The sequence below is a fragment of the Manacus candei genome, unplaced genomic scaffold, assembly GCF_025592945.1.
Source record: "Manacus candei isolate 608988 ecotype Guabito, Panama unplaced genomic scaffold, ASM2559294v1 h1tg000123l, whole genome shotgun sequence".
In the NCBI taxonomy this organism is placed as follows: Eukaryota; Metazoa; Chordata; class Aves; order Passeriformes; family Pipridae; genus Manacus; species Manacus candei.
Window position 1 is genome coordinate 98,078 of NW_026138171.1, and position 17,496 is coordinate 115,573.

Genomic DNA, 17,496 nt, shown 5'->3' on the forward strand with positions numbered 1-17,496 from the left:
AACCATTCCATGAAAACCTGGAAGTTTGTGTATCCTTGACCCATTGTTTTGAACTTCCACGTGTCGAGGATGGTTGGGAACGAACTTCCTTGTCCTGAAACTGCATTTTAAGGGATCTTTACAAACTCCCCTCCAGCTGGACTCTTTTGCCTGGAGTGCTCTCCTGCTGTAAATGAATTCTGTGGGTTTGTTGGGTTTTTTTAAAAGCCTCCATTGAAGTGTCTCACCACGAAATTATCCTTTGATCACATCCATTTGCTCTTAATGAACCCGGATGGGTCAGAGGCAACTGGGTTGTAACTCTGGGATAACACAAGAGCGCTGCCTTTCATTTCCCGGCGCCGGCTTTCAGAGGATTCCCCCGGCCCTGCTAACGAATCCAGCTGTCCTGGCAACACAGAGTGTCCCCAGAGGCTCGGGCAGATGTGTCAGGATTGCTTTGGAAGAGGCTAAGATGTCCCACAAAAAAAGCCCTTAACGTGTCTGGCAGTGCCTCCTTTCATATGGTAATTTCCCTTTTTCGCCCCTCCCGGTTTTTTTTTTTTTAATCATCCCCGGTGGCTTTGTGTTTCCCTGAAATCCAAAGGGTTTATTCCAAAATCCAAAGGTTTCATTGTGACATCCAGGCATTGGCAGGCTTCTCATGTTGCAGGGAGCAGAAATAAGTAGGAGAAACCACGTAGAAACCAGCAATGCCTTGTCTTTTAATGCGAAGTTGTAGATTTTTAAGTTGTTATGTGAAGTTGTGGATTTATAAGTTGTTTTTTTTTTTTTTTCAAATGTTGAGTTCCATAAAGAAACTGAGATGAGCTGGATCGAGACCAGGTTTGATTCCTCCTTGTGTGGTTGCACATCCAACCCAAGGGGTTTGTTGTCACCTGAGGGTCCTGGAAGATCCTTCTGGATCTTCCTGAGGATCCTGGAAGTCACCTGAGGATCCTGGAAGATCCTGGACAGATCCTTCTCCTGATAAGCTACAAGAGGTCAGTTGATATCACAGATCTGCTGGAAACCCCACCTGCCCCTGACCAGTGAAATCCCAGTGGAAAAGGAAAAATCTGATTGTTCACACAAAGAGGAGAGAAATTGCTTTTGTCTTCCATGTTTTACACGAGCTAGGAGGGATTTTTCTATTTTTCTTTTATTCCCTGTGTATAAATGTGAACTTTAACTCCTCGGGAATATTCCCCAGTAGGAGACTTGGATTGAGGCCACGCAGCAACTCCAGTATTTTCCATTTGAGCACTTGGAGGTGTTCTCCTGGCTCAGGTCAGCAGGTGAGAGAGTCACCTTTTCCTCTGCTGACAGAAACAGTGTCCATGGAGGCATCTTTGACCCATCTGGGTGCTGATTAAGGGTTGAAGGGGAGCAGCTCCTCCACCAGCCCAAATGCAGGGAAGGCCTGACTGTGTCCAGTGGATCTGATGGATCTGATGGATCTGATTCTCCCGAATTACTGTGTCATTTCCACACATTTATCAGCTCAACATTCATGGACTTTACTCTCCAGCCAGATCAGTCTCCTCCTGTGCCCCCTGAGGTGAGACCCCCCTGCAGAGCTGCCTCCAGCCCTGGGAACAACAGCAGGAGGACGTGGAGCTGCTGGACAGAGTCCAGAGGAGACCATGGAGCTGCTCCAAGGGCTGGAGCCCCTCTGCTCTGGAGCCAGGCTGGGAGAGCTGGGAATGTTCCCCTGGAGAAGAGAAGGCTCCAGGGAGAGCTGAGAGCCCCTTGCAGGGCCTAAAGGGGCTCCAGGAGAGCTGGAGAGGGACTGGGGACAAGGGATGGAGGGACAGGACACAGGGAATGGCTTCCCACTGCCAGAGGGCAGGGATAGATGGGATATTGGGAAGGAATTGGTGTCTGGGAGGGTGGGGAGGGGCTGGAATGGATTTCCCAGAGAAGCTGTGGCTGCCCCTGGATCCCTGGAAGTGTCCAAGGCCAGGATGGAGCAACCTGGGCTAGTGGAAGGTGTCCCTGCTCGGAACGAGATGATCTTTCAGGTCCCTTCCAACCCAAACCATTCCATGGTTCCACGATTTTAGTGGGATTTGGGTGGACTCTTAAAAACACTGCTTTTGCCCTCTCTGGGCACAGCAGGCAGGGACAGCAGTGAGCCTGGGAGACGTTGGAATCCTGGAGTTAATGATCCGTGCTCAGAGCCCCTGGGTGTGAAATCGGCCCCGTGGCTGCCACGGCCCCTCCACGCTGCCCTGGGCTCCATTTCCTGGGGACATCTCCAGGTGACAAGTCCTTTAGGGTTGGTTGTTCTGCCTCTGTGCACATCAAGCCCGGGGTGGGATTGAATATTTATTAAAAATTTATTGAATGTTTGTTTATTATTTAGTAACAGGAGAAGCTTCGTAAACAGGAGCATCCGAGCAGCAGCTGCTTCAGGCTGGGACAAATAATTTGGGACAGAATAATCCTAAATTATTGCTAATTACAGGATGAAAGATGGGTTAATTCCTGTGATTTGCTTAATAAGATAACAGGAGGAACCAAAGAGAAGTGAGGTTTTTCCTCCAAGTGCTGTTGTGAGCCAAGGACAGATCAGGAGCAGCTTAGGCGAGGCCTAAACCTTCCCTAAACCCCACTTTGCTGAGGAGTGGGGTGTGCCCTGACTGAGGAGGAGGGTCAGGAATAACCCTTCACTCTATCATAAAGACTATTAATAATTCAATTTATATCAACCTGGGACTTTGATAACCTTCCCCTTGTCTTGTTTGCGGCAACCAAATTAAACACAACCCGCGACATTATAAACACAAACTGGGACAGGTCACCTTGGGGTGCCTCAAAAATCCCAGAATTCCTATGGAGCTGTTGAAATCTTGGACATTATTGGATATATGGCACCTCCTTCTGTCCAGGGTCTTAGTGGCACTCAGTGCTCTGCTCTGGCTGACAAGGTGGTGATCAGAGCTTGGATTCCCTGATCTCATGGAGGTCTTTTCCAACCTCAGTGATTCTGGGATCTGTGGGATGTGGAGCAGCAATTCGGGCTCTGGGCACCTCATCCCTCTAAAAAATCGCAGTTTTTCACTTTGAGGTTCCCTCTGGTGAAGGAAAGGCCTGGTGAACTTTGCTGGGCCTCAGCAACCGGCTCAGAAATCCAAACCTTCAAACCTGACATTCAAACCCTTCTTCTGCGCCCTGAAATGCCCCTTCGGGAATTGGGTTTGGGGTCTTCAGGACTCTTCTTCTTCATCTTCATCTTCTCTGCAGCACATCCAGTCCTTGGAGTTCCTCCAAAGTTCTGTGCAGAGGTCAATAAATGAACATGATCCCAATGGAGGCAGAAAACTGGAATAGTTTATTTGGACTCACGAGTTCATATTTAAAGGGTTTAGAGTTTACTTATTTAACAGGGGGTTTACATATTCATGTTATTAAAATCGGGGAGTTTCAGAAGGGTGACATAAGGGGAAAGCCCAGGTGAACACATCTTGGGGTCTTAGGAATTACCTCACGGGCAAAACCCTACTTTATCTCGGGGATTTTACAGAGGGGAACAGGCGACACAAAGGGAGAGATAAAACACAAAAGGTTTTCTGCACAGGCTTGATGAGATCAGGGCATGGTTTCTCTGGGCTTGGGCAGGACATTCCAAACCCCAGACATCAATGGATCCTTGTCTGGACTCCAGATGGGGGTTTTCCCCCAGTCTCTGTCAGCCCAAGGCTTTGTTTAAACTCAGCAGTTTTCCTTTTTCTCATATCCAGTTTTTGGAATCCAACAGTTCTGGGCTTGAAGGTCACTGTGTCTGTGGGATATCTTCTAGTCCAGGCCTTAGGGTGTTTTTCTACAATTCTACCTTGACAAGAAGACTAAACATGCTGAGGGAATTCAGAGGGATTGATCTGGGGTGGGGTAACAGAGTTGGGGATGTGTAACTGCTGTGTTAAGGGTAAGGGATGTAATACAGCGACATTAAAATATACATTTGCTACACAACTACTTCTAAAATCTACAAAACAAAAAATAAAACCCAGAAAGCTCTGAGGCATCAATCCCTTGGCTTCTGTTCCCTCTCCCAGAGCACAGTGATCGTGGAGAAGACGGTGCAGGACCTGATGAACCTGATGCACGACCTGAGCGCGTACTCGGATCAGTTCCTCAACATGGTGTGCGTGAAGCTCCAGGAGTACAAGGACACCTGCACCCTGGCCTACAGGTACCAAGGCTTGCAGACCAGTTCACCTGCTCTTTGGGGGGGTTGGGATTTTGCCCTGGGAAGGCAGGAGTCGTTTCTGGAATCGCCTCGGTCGGGATGGTCACGGAGGTTTCTTTCCAGGCAGGGGAAAAAAGCTGAAATAAGGATCCTGTGGAGGGTCTTGGCTTTATCCACATCACACCGTGGTTTAGGCTCTTGGAGTGCAGATGACAGTGGTGGTAGAGCTTGGAAACTAGTCCAGCTCTTGCCTTAAGCAGCTTCCAGGGCCTAAAAGGGCTCCCGGAGAGCTGGAGAGAGACTTGGGACAAGGGATGGAGGGACAGGACACAGGGAATGGCTTCAAACTGACAGAGAGTAGTAAGATTAGAGATTGAGAAGAAATCCTTGACTGAGGGTGGGGAGGCCCTGGCACAGATTGCCCAGAGAAGCTGTGGCTGCCCCTGGATCCCTGGAAGTGTCCAAGGCCGGGTTGGAGCAACCTGGGATAGTGGGAGGTGTCGGGGTTGGAACTGGGTGGTCTTGAAGGTCCTTTCCAACCCAAACCACTCTGTGACTCTGTGATAAAAGGTCACCTCAGGTTGAAAACTGAGAGTATGAAGTCCCATCTTTAAACTAAACAGCTGTTTGTGGCTGTTGCTTTCTTGTGAAGCAAATCAGGTTCTTCACTGGAGCATTTGCAAGGGCTTCAGCTCAATTTGAATTAATTAAGTTGAGATCTGGGTACTCGGGTCTCATAGCACTGTAGGAATTTCAGTGTGGGAAGGAAATGGTTCTGAGTTACACCAGGGAAGGTTTATATTGGATAATCAGGGGAAATTTCTTCCCTGAAAGGGTGGTCAGGCATTGGAAGGGGCTGCCCAGGGCAGGAGTGGGGTCCCCATCCCTAGAGGGATTTAAAATCCATGTGGATGTGGCATTTGGGAATGTGGGTCATTGGTGGCCTTGGCAGTGCTGGGGGAGTGGGAGGACTCCATGATCTCAGAGGACTTTTCCAACTGTAACATTTCTAGGATTCTCTGATTCTGGGGATTAATAACCCTGTAAATCCACACACACTGGGTTTTGTGAGCCCCTCCCAACACAATTCTGTAAATTTACTCTTTCAGGGGGGCCATCAAATGCTCCCTCCTTGCTCATCAGCATTTTTGGGATGATCCATCTCTAACTTCTTCCCTGGCCACGGTGTGGGAGCCGAAGGCAGCGTGATCCCACTGGACATGGGGTTGTTCCCTTGAAGCCCTTTGGGTATTTGATTTATCACAGTTTTCCTGTGTCACTGTCAATAAATACCTTCTTCTCTGTCCATCCCAGTATTCCAGCTGTAAAATGGCCCTCTCCCTGGAGAGGAGCACCAGGATCATGCAGGGATAAATAGTGCCATTGAAAGCCACTAAATGTGGGCAGTAATTGCTGCTCTCCATAATCCCCTTAATGGCTAATTGGGGCTTGCTGGTGGCAGGGGGAAGCTGAAAAAGCCCCTTGTGTTTCCTGAGCAAGGAATTCTTTCCCATTGCCTGGTTTCATTGAGGAAAAGCTTCATCTGCTGAGCAGCTCGTTATTATTATTAATAATAAACTTCGCCTGAGCTCTCACAGGAATTGCTCCCTGCCCGTGGGCCATTGTCCAAAATGTTCCTTTTTTATAGGAAAACTTCACTGCCTGGAGCCAGACAATAGATGTGATTTGTTTGGCTTGAACTCCAAGGTCCTTCCTTCCTTCCTGGTGTGTTTTTTTTTTTTTGCTGGTGCCATTCCTGGCTTTGGCACCTGCTGAGGGAGTAATTAGGCCGGGCCTAATTTGGTGATCTCCTGATTACAAGCGGGAGGAGGAGGAGGAGGAGGAGGAGGAGAAACAGGAAATGTTCTCGTTTTTGCTGCTGGCAAATGAGCGAGTGAAAATAGAAATAGAAATCCATATCCATTTCAAATGATGTGGAGGAGCAGAGCAAGCTCCCAGGTTTTCCTGGGCGGTTCCATCCGCAGGGATGTTGTGCCCTCTGCAGGGATCTCGGATCCCTACGGCTCCAGGCAACCTCACCCTTTGCTCCAGGGTTTTTCCTTGGAGCTGAGCTGGGCAAATCTCGAAATTTAGTGGAGGGAGGGTTATTTTTAGCTGCTTAAAATCCGGATAAATTGATTTATCGGAGCTGGGAATTGATCTCCCGGAGCAAGGGAGCGTCTCTTCTTGGGATGTCAAGGCAGTGGGAATTTGGGAAGCCAGGGGATGTAGGATTTGCACATGGCATTGGTTCCTTCCCCCTGTGTTTCCTCAAGGGGAATATGGACAAAAATGAGTGAAACGTGCTCAAGGAGAGGCTCCTCCAAGGGAGATTTTCTTTGTGGAGAAGCTCAGGAAGGACTGGAAGGAACAACAGCAGGAAAGGCACAGCTGGGATTCTCTGTGTCCGAGTCCCATTTGGCTCTTATTCCTTAGGGATTATGAAAAGGGAAACCCAGCAGGGCTGGATATGAATGGCTTGGACATTTATCTAAGTAGCAACCCCGGGATTTCATGTTTTAATGGATGAGGAATTCCAGAAGTTTTATATTTAATGGAGGTGAGGTTTCCCCTGCAAGTTACACATCCATCCAAATTCCAATTTCAACGTGACACAAACAAATGTTTTCCAGCTAATCCATAAGAGGGGTTGGGGATGAAAATGTCAATTAAAATGGGAGATAGAGCCCCAGAACCTCCTGCTGTGCTTTCAGTGCTTTTCTTCAGCCTCGTCCAGCCCCCACCCTTCAGCAGATTCCTGTGGAAGTGGCTCTCCTTGTGGGATAAAACCAGTCTTATGAGGCTTTGGAAGGCACTAAAAGGCCATACAAGGTGTCACAGGGACAGGGAGAACCCTGACCAGTTCACAGTTGCTTCTTCACTTTTTCCAACACCCTTCTCAGACAACCTTGAGTGCTAAAACTAATCTTTTCCCGTGTCTTTCTGCAGGAATTGGCCAATATTTAGTTATTTCATGTGGCAAAATTCATTGTCAGCTTTAGGCTCCACCCTGTGTGTCCACCCTCATCTTCATCCTCTCTCCCTTGAGCAACCATCATCTTGCACATTTTTCAGCCTGTTTGAAGGCTCTGAGTAAAGGCATCACTCACCCAAACAAGCCTTTTTTTAGTCTCTGAAAAGAGGTGGATGCCCCCAAAAAGTGGTTCATCCTACTAAAAAGTGACTTAAACCCTCTGGAGGTGCTCAGCTCTCTCCATCAGCTTGTGGTGACCAAGCTGGACTCGGCCTAAATTTGTGCAGTGGGAAATAACTGGGCTTGGATCTCTCAAAAGAGGGAAATAATAAAAAACAAAACCTGACTGGAAATGTTACCAAATCTAAACCCCTCTTTTTTTTTTTAATTGATAAGGAAAGGAGGAGCAGATTAATTCATCCAAAAACGTGGGGTCTGTGGGCAGACAGGATTTCTTGATTCCCCCAGGGAATGATGCTTCTCATTGGCATCTTCCCCTTCTTGCTTTAAATTCTGGGGGGTTTAAGTTGTGGGTTTTTGGGCTCTTTTTGGGACAGGATTTGTGTCCCTCAGGCTGGAGGTACCTGGGATTTTAAATCTGGGATTTTTAACTGAGCAGAGCTCAGCGTGGAAACATCACCTTGACCATGGGAAGAGAAAGGAATCATTCCAAATTATGGCATTTTCCTTGGCCCAGAGAGCTGGGGATGAATGAGGTGACCATTACACTGGTTAAGCAGATGACCCTGCACTGGATCTGGCTGGGATGGAGTTAATTTTCTCCATGGATGGAGTTAATTTTTTCCATTTGGAGCTGGAAAAGTGCTGGTCACACACCAGTGTTTCGGCCACAAGCATCTCTCCAACATTCCCCCCTCACCAGCAGGCAGGATTTTGGGAAGGGGACACAGCTGGCCCAAGCTGATATTCCAAAATATATGTCTGTCCCACAATTAAAAGCTCGAGCCATGAGGGTTTTTTCCCATCTTATTTTCCCCCTCCTCTGTCCTGCTGAGTGATGGAGCCCCTGGATCCAGCCCAGGATAACCCAGCATTCCTCATTGGAACAGCAGGAATAATGACTGAGGAGTTTGGGAGGAGGAGGTGGGAGTTGGAAAGGAAGCATTTTGAGCTGTAGCAAAACCTCTCATCCTGCCTTGGGATGATTTACTCCAGGACCTGATTTAGGACTGACATGGATGGAAGTTCTGGAGGTCAAAAACTGGCTGGAAGATGCTGGAAGGAAAAGGTGTGGGAAAAGGAGGCTGGAATTGCTGGGGAAAACTGGGTGTCTGATGGAGGTTGGGGATGTCCCACCTTATTTAACATCTCCTTAATTAAAGGGGGGGGGTTGGAGGAAAACCAGCCTGCCAATAAAAACTAGGAGGTGTTGCAGCCATGGGAGAGAAGGGGGATATAATTCCCAGGGGATACACGTGGAGATATAATTCCCAGGGACATGTTAATTGTCCCAGCTTGGATTACTTTTTGAAGCTCCCTATTGATTTCAATGGAGAATTTGGCTGTGAGGGCTTCAGAGAGGATTCCCCATCCCTGGAAGTGTCCAAGGCCAGGTTGGATGGGGCTTGGAGTGACCTGGGATAGGGGAAGGTGTCCCTGCCCATGGCAGGGGGTGGGACTGGATGAGCTTTAATGTCCTTTCCACCACAAACCATTCCATGATTCTGTGGACCCATGAGAATCACATCACCAGAAGGTGAGAAAAGTGGGGAATCACATGGATTAGACCCTTGGAAAACTCTCTTGGAAAAGCAAGGAGTCCAAGCTGAGTTTGCAGCTTGTTGCAGCAGCCAAACATCCTCCCCTCTGCCCTCCCCCAGCACTGACTCCACAAAGCAACAGGAATTTAGAGGATGGGGGATAATGAGGATCCTAAAACACAGAGAGGGAGCTCTGTCCTCCCTATAAATCCATCAGGAGACTCCCCAAAATGTCTTGGAGTCACGGACAACCGAAGGGCTACAGGAAGGCTGTAAATAATTGAGGAGAGCAAACAGTGGGAGTGGTGAGAGCTGAGGCCATAAAGGGAAATCTCAGGGAGCAGTGGGATGGAACTGAGTCAAATAAAACACAATAAAGCACAGTATCAGGAGGGTTTTGTTGTGTTTTTTTTTAATCCAAGAGTTAGGTCTGTTCAACTGTGAAATAGCCTCCCAAGGGAAGGGAACTGTTCCTTCAGTCATTTAAATGTGGAGAGGACAAAGCACTGATACATCCAATGGAACAGTTGTCTTGCCTTGGCAGAGAAATGGCCAGATATCATCAAATTCAGATTTTTTTGCATCTCAGATGTCAGAGATGCTGGTAAGGAGCTTTTCTCCCCTTCCTCTGTTATCAAAAAAAAAAAAAAAGAGAGACCTTTATTTTTTTTCCCTAAGTGGAAAAATACCAAGTTCCTGAAAGGAGCAGAAGGCCAAGAGCAAATGTTGCCACCGAGGTCTTGTGTGGCTGGAAACAAAATTCCCTCTTTTGTCTGTGGCAGATTGAACGTGGAACTTGAAGAGAAGGAGAATTTATGTGTAAGTGCATGTGACAAATTCATTGTCACCAGCCCTGTGTGGTTCCTGAGCAGGGGTTGTTTTCTTGGGGAAGGGAGTGATGAGTGGGGAAAGAATTGATCTGCTCTGTTCCAGGTGGGTCAGTGTTGGCTCCTGTCTCAAAGCCTTTTTCCCCCACTGTTTTCCATTTCAAAAGTCCAAAGAAACTGTGGCTGCCCCATCCCTGGAAGTGTCCAAGGCCAGGTTGGGGCTTGGAGAAATTTGGGATTGTGGAAGGTGTCCCTGCCCGTGGCAGGGGGCTGGAAATAAGGTTCTTAAAGTCCATAATTGACTCCTCCAAACACAGCATCCCGTTTGTCTCCTCAGATTGCCAGTCAGGAATTCAGGTTAGTTCCACTGCCAAAAAGATTGAACAGGGAAAGTTTAATATTCCTAATTGGAATGTACTGTGATCTCTGATGGGGTTTCACGCATAGGATTTAGCTGAAATCTCTATTATCTGATGCTTTGGATGACTGGAAAGAAGATCCTGGATGCTTCATTCCCCTCCAGTGCTCCAGGCCTGGACCAGCTGGGGTGTGTGGATTCCACCCAGGAATTCCTGGGCAGGATTCCACGTTGGAGAGTCCCAACATGTCAGCAGTGGCTGGTGAGCTCAGCTGGGATTGCAGGGAGCAAACAGGCCTTGGGGACACCAAATGACCCCTCCTGCAGTTGTGTCAAACATCACAAGCTGCATGATTTCAAGGCTGGGGAGAACTTGGCCCTTTTTCCCTTCGAGGGCTCTCTCAAAGTGCACCGAGAGTTCCGAGTTGAAGAGAATTTCGTGTCCTGCCCACCTGTGTTGTCTCATCCTGGCAGAATTCCACCTCGGATCCCTTCCTTGCTGCCTAATTGACGTGTGACAGGGGGGTTTGATGAGTTGATCTGAAGCCCAGTGACGTGTTTGGGGCTGTTTTTCCCCCCCAGGACCATCGTGCAGTCGGATGAGAAGCTGGTGATCAGCGCGTCCTGGGCCAAGGACGACGACATCAGCAGGCTCCTAAAATCCCTGCCCAACTGGAGCAACATGGCCCAGCCCAAGCAGCTGAGACCCAAGAGGGAGGAGGAGGAAGACTTTATAAGGTAAAATAAATTTGGAAGCCAGGGAAGGGGTCTCGAGGTGAAACCTCTGGAAAGCGTTTCCCGCTGGAAATAAAGGATTGGTGGTGTTTTCGTAGCTGTGGTGTCCCCAGGTGTGAGTAAAATCATGGAATCATTTAGAAAATAGAAAAGGTTTTAAGATTTTCTAGTCCAAATATTTCCCCAGCACTGCTAGGGAAAAGGCCACCACTGACCCATGTCCCCAAGTGCCACGTCCACACGGCTGTTAAATCCCTCTGGGAATGGGGATTCCACCACTGCCAGGGCTGGACAGCCCTTTCTGGGAAGAATTTTTCCCTAATATCCAACCTAAACCCCTCCTGGTGTGATTTCTGCTCCACTCTGTTGTTCAGACAAGGCTATTTGAGGAGTCATGCCTGTGATCCCAGTCAGGGGAGTGGCTGGGATTGGGGAAGGAAAGAAAGGATTGGGTTTAATTCCCAGAGATCCTTGTCCTGCTTGATGGTTCTGCTCTGATCCCCCAGGAGATGAAGAGAGCAGCAAATGCAGCCTGAGGGAGGGGCCAACGGGTTGTACTGGGCAGGAATCCCCAAAACTGGTGGTACCAAAGTTGTCTTCCCATTGGAGCCATGACCTGGTGGGGTTTTCCCTCCGTCCCATCCCAACCCCAAATGAAAAATCCAATCAAATGAATCAAATGAAAAATGAAATGAATAAAATAAAAAATGAAATGGGTCAAAGGAGAAATTCTGGTGCCTCCAGAGGGAGTTCTTTCACAGGCAACTTGTCTCCAAACCAGATCCTGCCTTTTCCAGGCAAGTGAAAGCTTTGAGGAGGCAGATTGTACCTTTCCCTGCCCACTGGGAATGGCTCAGGCTCTGAATTCCTTGAAGGAACAGCTCCTCTGTGATTCCAGGGAGTCAGAAAAGCCTGGCTGCACATTCCCATTGCTTTTCATCACTTCCTTGATTGGCATTTGGCTGGGAAATGGGAGGAGGGAGTGAAGCTGTTGGAAATAACAGGTCTGATTTGCCCAGACTGGCATTTTCCCTGTTCCCTGAGTGGGAGCTCAGAATCTTGGGATGATGCAGCCTGGAGAGAGGAGGGAATCTGTCGAGTCACAGGAATGTTTGCTCACCCAGCAAGCAGGGATGAGCAGCTTTGCCAGGCTTTTCAAAGTGGAAGAAGGAGGATACAGAGCTGTCCCTGAGTTGGGATTCATCAATTTAATCCTCATCTCCACCTTTGCCTTTGAATTTATCCCAAAAGCACCCCAAAAAATAACCCCCAAACCATCCCAGAAATACCCCAAAAACACCTCACAAAGTTGCCCTAAAAACCCACCCCAAAAATACCCCATAAGTGCCCCTAAATCATCCCCAAAATACATCCAAAAGCATCCAAAAATACCCCAGAACACCCCAAAATATCCTAGAGATACTCCAAAAGTACCCCAAAACCACCCCCCAAAATAATGGAAAAAGCCTTACCCCAGAAATACCCGCAAAATAACTGAAAAACACCCCAAAATCACCCTAAAATACCCCCAAAATCACCCCAAAAGTACCTCCAAAATACCCTGAAAACACCTTAAAAACAACCCGCAAAATCACCCCAAAAGTACCTCAAAAATACCCTGAAAACACCTTAAAAACAACACCCAAAATCACCCCAAAAATACCCCCAAAACCCCCCAAAAGTACCCAAAAAACACTCAAAAAATACCCCATAAATATTTGGGGTAAAGTTTGTGCCCCTGAATTCTGTCTCAGGGATGGAGTGGGAGAAGGCAGAGCAGAAACGTGGAAATTCAGCTTAAGATCCTGGAAATCATAAAATTCCAGAATGGTTTGGGTTGGAAGGGACCTTAATTCCACCTCATTCCACCCCTGTCACGAGCAGGGACACCTCCCACTAGCCCAGGTTGCTCCAAGCCCTGTCCAATCTGGCCTTGGACACTTCCAGGGATAACATTTCCACACTTCCCAGGGATAACAACACTTCCAGCCTCTCCACAAGGATTTAACAGCAGCCACCTGCCTTGTTTAACAAGATTTAGGATGTTCCTAAATCACATCATTAGGGCCATTAGGGTGTGCCTGCAGAATTCCCAGAGAAGTGCTGGAATCACCATCCCATGTGGCACTTGGTGACATGGTTTAGTGGGAATGGTGGCACTCCTGATCCTGGAGTCTTTTCCAACCTCAATAATTCTTTGGGAAACCAGGACAGAGATCTCTCCCCCATCCCTGCTGGCACCGTGCCAAGAATGTGCCACGTATCCTTGGGATTATCCATGAAAACTGGGTGGATATAAAGTTGTGTTTGGGAATGTTAAAAAAATATGATGGAGAAATTAAGATGTTTTTTTAACAAAGGGAAACCAAACGAGGAGCTCGGTTAAGCCGGGGATTAAGTCTGACAAAGCAGGGATTTAAGTGCCCCCCTATTGCAGCACTGGCAAATCCCGTGGGAATGGGGACAAAACTGTGGGAATAAGGAACACTGAGCTCCACAGAGAAACAGCTGGACAGTGAGGAAAGGCCCTTTATTTATTTGGAATTTACTTTATTCGCAGGGCAGTTGATGTGCCCTGTTGAGCCAGGCCTTGAGCCTGGGTTTAAGCAGAGCTGAACTAATCACATTGATGTCTCCCCTCCCTGTCCCGTGGTCCCGTGTCCCTGAGGGTGGCTTTGCTTTGCATTTCAGGGCCGCTTTCGGCAAAGAATCCGAAGTTCTCATCGGCAACCTGGGCGACAAACTGATCCCTCAGCAGGAGATCCTGCGCGACGTCAGCGACCTCAAGGCCTTGGCCAACATGCACGAGAGCCTGGAGTGGCTGGCAGGGCGCACCAAGGCAGCTTTCTCCAGCCTCTCCACCTCCCAGAGTAAGTATCTCCCATGGCAGAGCCTTTGCCTTGGAGCTGGAGCGGCGGAAATGTGAAATTTGAGCAGTTTTGGGCGCTTTTTGTCGCCGGTTCCGAAGCGGGTTCATGTCAGAGGGAAGCGGGAAGAGAAGCAGCTTCGTGTCTTTCTTCCTCATGGGTGCTGGGGTGGGACCTCTGCACTGGAGGGTGACAGGAGCAGCACTTCCAGCTCTCAAAGGCCTTCCCACAGAGACCTCAAAAGTCTTTCCACTAAGATCTTTCCAGCTCTCAAAAGTCTTTCCACAAAGACCACCAAGGTCTTTCCAGCTCTCAAAGGTCTTTCTAGCTCTAAAAGGTCTTTCCACAAAGACCAGAAAGGTCTTCCCAGTTCTCAAAGGCCTTTCCACAAAGACCTCAAAGGTCTTTCCAGCTCTCAAAGGCCTTTCCACAAAGACCTCAAAGGTCTTTCCAGCTCTCAGAGGTCTTTCCAGCTCTCAAAGGTCTTTCCACAAAGACCACCAAGATCTTCCCAGCTCTCAAAGGTCTTTCTATCTCTAAAAGGACTTTCCACAAAGACCTCAAAGGTCTTTCCAGCTCTCAAAGGTCTTTCCACAAAGACCTCAAAGGTCTTTCCAACTCTCAGAGGTCTTCCCAGCTCTCAAAGGTCTTTCCACAAAGACCTCAAAGGTCTTTCCAGTTCTCAAAAGTCTTTCCACAAAGACCTCAAAGGTCTTCCCAGGTCTCAAAGGTCTTTCCAAAAAGACCTCAAAGTTCTTTCCAGCTCTCAAAGGTCTTTCCACAAAGACCTCAAAGGTCTTTCCAAAAAGACCACAAAGGTTTTTCCACAAAGACCACAAAGATCTTTCCAGCTCTCAAAGGTCTTTCCACAAAGACCACAAAGGTTTTTCCACAAAGACCACAAAGGTCTTTCCAGCTCTCAAAGACCTTTCCACAAAGACCACAAAAGTCTTTCCAGCTCTCAAAGGTCTTTCCACAAAGACCACAAAAGTCTTTCCAGCTCTCAAAGGTCTTTCCAGCTCTCAAAGGCCTTTCCACAAAGACCACAAAGGCCTTTCTACAAAGACCACCAAGGTCTTTCCAGCTCTCAAAGGTCTTTCCACACTTTCCAGTTCCTGGGAAGGTGCCCAGGGATGTGGGCACCCAAGGCTCCTGAGCTCTGATGGGAGTTGGGAATTGAAAATCAGCCTTTTATTCCTGGGAAATGATGAGGGAAATTTGCTGGCGCTGAATAAATCATGGTGGTGTTTGTCCATTAAAATCATTGTCCCCTGACAGCAAAACATCTCTGGTTGAGTGAAAATCCTTCCCATGGCTCCTAAATCTGCTCTAGGACAAGACATTTAACCTGTTTATTCCAGCTGTCCATGCTCAGCTCGTTGGGATCCGGAAGGATAATTAAAATTATACAATCAGTTAACAATTAAAGCCCCAAATTAATCCATGGAGCTTTAATATTCCAATATTCCAAACCCATATTTTGAGTTCTCAGTACCTGGGTGCCAAGACTCGCTCTGCTCTCACAGGCTGTGCTTTAAAAAGGGTATCAACAAATAAAATTTAGACGAAGCCCAGTGGGAAAAAAAAGACCAAACCAAAAAAAAAAAAAAAAACCCAAAGAAAAAAAAACCAAACTAAATCCAGCTCTCAAACTTCAGCAGCCAAATATTTATTCACAGATCTTTAGTTACTGAGAGGGTTCTTGGGGTGGAATATTTGTGTTTTAACAGTCAGAGCTGTTAAAATAAAACATCATTTATAACTTCAGCTCTGGGTGAAACCCTTGGTTTTCTTAAATAAATCAATATTTCCCCGACATTAAAGGGGACTTTGAGGCTTGGTGAGGGGCCCTTCCACGCAGCAGTGAATAAACATAAAAGCACAGAGTGGAATACTTCACTTGGCAGCCTCCTCCTGACGAGAAAAATCCATCTTCCTCTGGAATAACTTCCTAGTAAAAACATCTGTACAATTCCAGGAGTATCTGGAACGAGGGGAAGAAGGAGCAGTGCTGGATGGACTTTAAGGTTCCTTCCCACCCAAACCATCCTGGGACTCCATGATTCCATGAGATGATCCCTGTCTGGCCTTGGGGTTATAATCTAAGTCTGACCCAGGGAAAGGTTTCCAGCAGAGCTATTAACTCCAAAAGGAAAAACAGGAGGAATTTCTTCCTGGAAAGGGTGGTCAGGCATTGGAAGGTGGTGGAGTTCCCATCCCTGGAAGTGTCCAAGGCCAGGTTGGAGCAACCAGGGATAGTGGAAGGTGTCCCTGCCCATGGGGAGGAGTTTTCCAGTCCCTCCCAACCCAAACCATTCTGGGATTCTCCAATTCTAAATAAAGGGGATTTTTGTCACAGTAACTTTAATCCCAAATATTCCAGTTCAGTGCAACTGGGATTGGTTCCTCTTGCACAAACCAACGTGTCACCCATCCTGCTTTTTGGGCAGGTGGCACTTTTTTGTATTCCTTTGAGCAGCTCTGCCTTCTGCTTTCTGTTTCTTCTTGGCCCAGCTATTCCACTGAAGTGTTTGTGCTTGAACAAAAGCAGTAATTTCATTAATTGGGGGTTTATCTTCCCTGCAGGATGAGAACACCCATCCAGCTCTTTGATCCTTTTGTTTTTTCTGTCCCAGCAACTGGAAATTAAATCCTGGTCCCGCTCAGGGCGTCATCCAAGTGTTTAGTGAGGGATCAGAACCAGAATTTTTGGTGCAGTGCCACAAATCCTGTGATCTCCAACCAGTCCATGCCGTGGTTGTGGTGGCCCTGAGTCCCTTCCCTGCAAGAAATCATGATCTTTTTCCAGAAAAGGGCAATTTCTGGGCACAGCTATAAATATTCAGGCAGCTCCAGGTGGAGCTGGGCAGGTTTTGGGAAATCCTGAGCAGGTTTTGGGAAATCCTGAGCAAGGAAATCCTGGCTTTTTTTGGTGAGTCTGTCAAAAGGCCCCTTCCTAGAGATAAAAATCCAATAACCCCTGGCTGTGGAGGTGCCCCAATTATCACTCATTGAGCAGCAGACTTGCTAATGGAGTGTTTTGTCACTCACTGGGAGCAGCCTCTGCATTCTTCATTATTTAGTGTTTGCTCAGCTGATGGCTCTCCCACAGCTCTTCCCTTATCTGCACTCCCTCACAATTGGATTTTGTATTTCCCAAACCCATCAGATACTTCTTCTGAGGGAATACAAACTTCTTTTTCACAATAACCCTTTGAGGATTCAAGTTGCCAGGAGAGGGTGAATTTACTGAGGAAGGCAAGTCCATTTTAAATGGGTTTTATATGAAAATGGAAGTCGGGTTTTCCCTCTCCCTCTCCCGCTTCTCTTGCCTTGTCAGATGCAGATGGAACATCCCCTTTCATCCTTTTCCCTCGTGGAGCTCCTCAGATCCTCTGCATATTTGACAGAGAAGGGGTTATTATGCACTGGGAAGGATTTGGGAAGTTTTGAAGGTGGTCGGGTGGTGTCTGTAGGTAGGAAAAGGAAAGATGAGCCATTGGCTTGTGGAGTTGGAGCTGCCCTTGAAATTCAGCCCCTTTTGGGATCTCCTGACTTCAGATTGTCGTGGTCAGTGAACAACTGACTGGTTTAAACACCGAATTTCAGATTATTTTCTCACAGGAATCACGGGATGGTTTGGGTTGGAAGGGACTGCAGAGACCATCTTGCTCCAAACCATGGGCAGGGACACCTTCCACTCTCCCAGGTTGCTCCAACCTGGCCTTGGACACTTCCAGGGATCCAGGGGCAGCCACAGCTTCTCTGGGAAATCCATTCCAGCCCCTCCCCACCCTCCCAGCCAGCAATTCCTTCCCAATATCCCATCTATCCCTGCCC

The 17,496-nt window shown here is 47.7% G+C and overlaps 1 protein-coding gene across 1 annotated transcript in view; it reads left to right on the forward strand.

Annotated features, from left to right (window-relative positions):
* The window catches only part of LOC127462241 (exocyst complex component 4), a 148,739-nt gene that overhangs the window by 92,505 nt on the left and 38,738 nt on the right, over positions 1-17,496 (forward strand). The window contains exons 4-6 of the mRNA XM_051770695.1: positions 4,041-4,177; positions 10,637-10,792; positions 13,481-13,659. Of these exons, the coding sequence (XP_051626655.1) occupies positions 4,041-4,177; positions 10,637-10,792; positions 13,481-13,659 (472 nt within the window). The remainder of the gene's footprint in view (positions 1-4,040; positions 4,178-10,636; positions 10,793-13,480; positions 13,660-17,496) is intronic.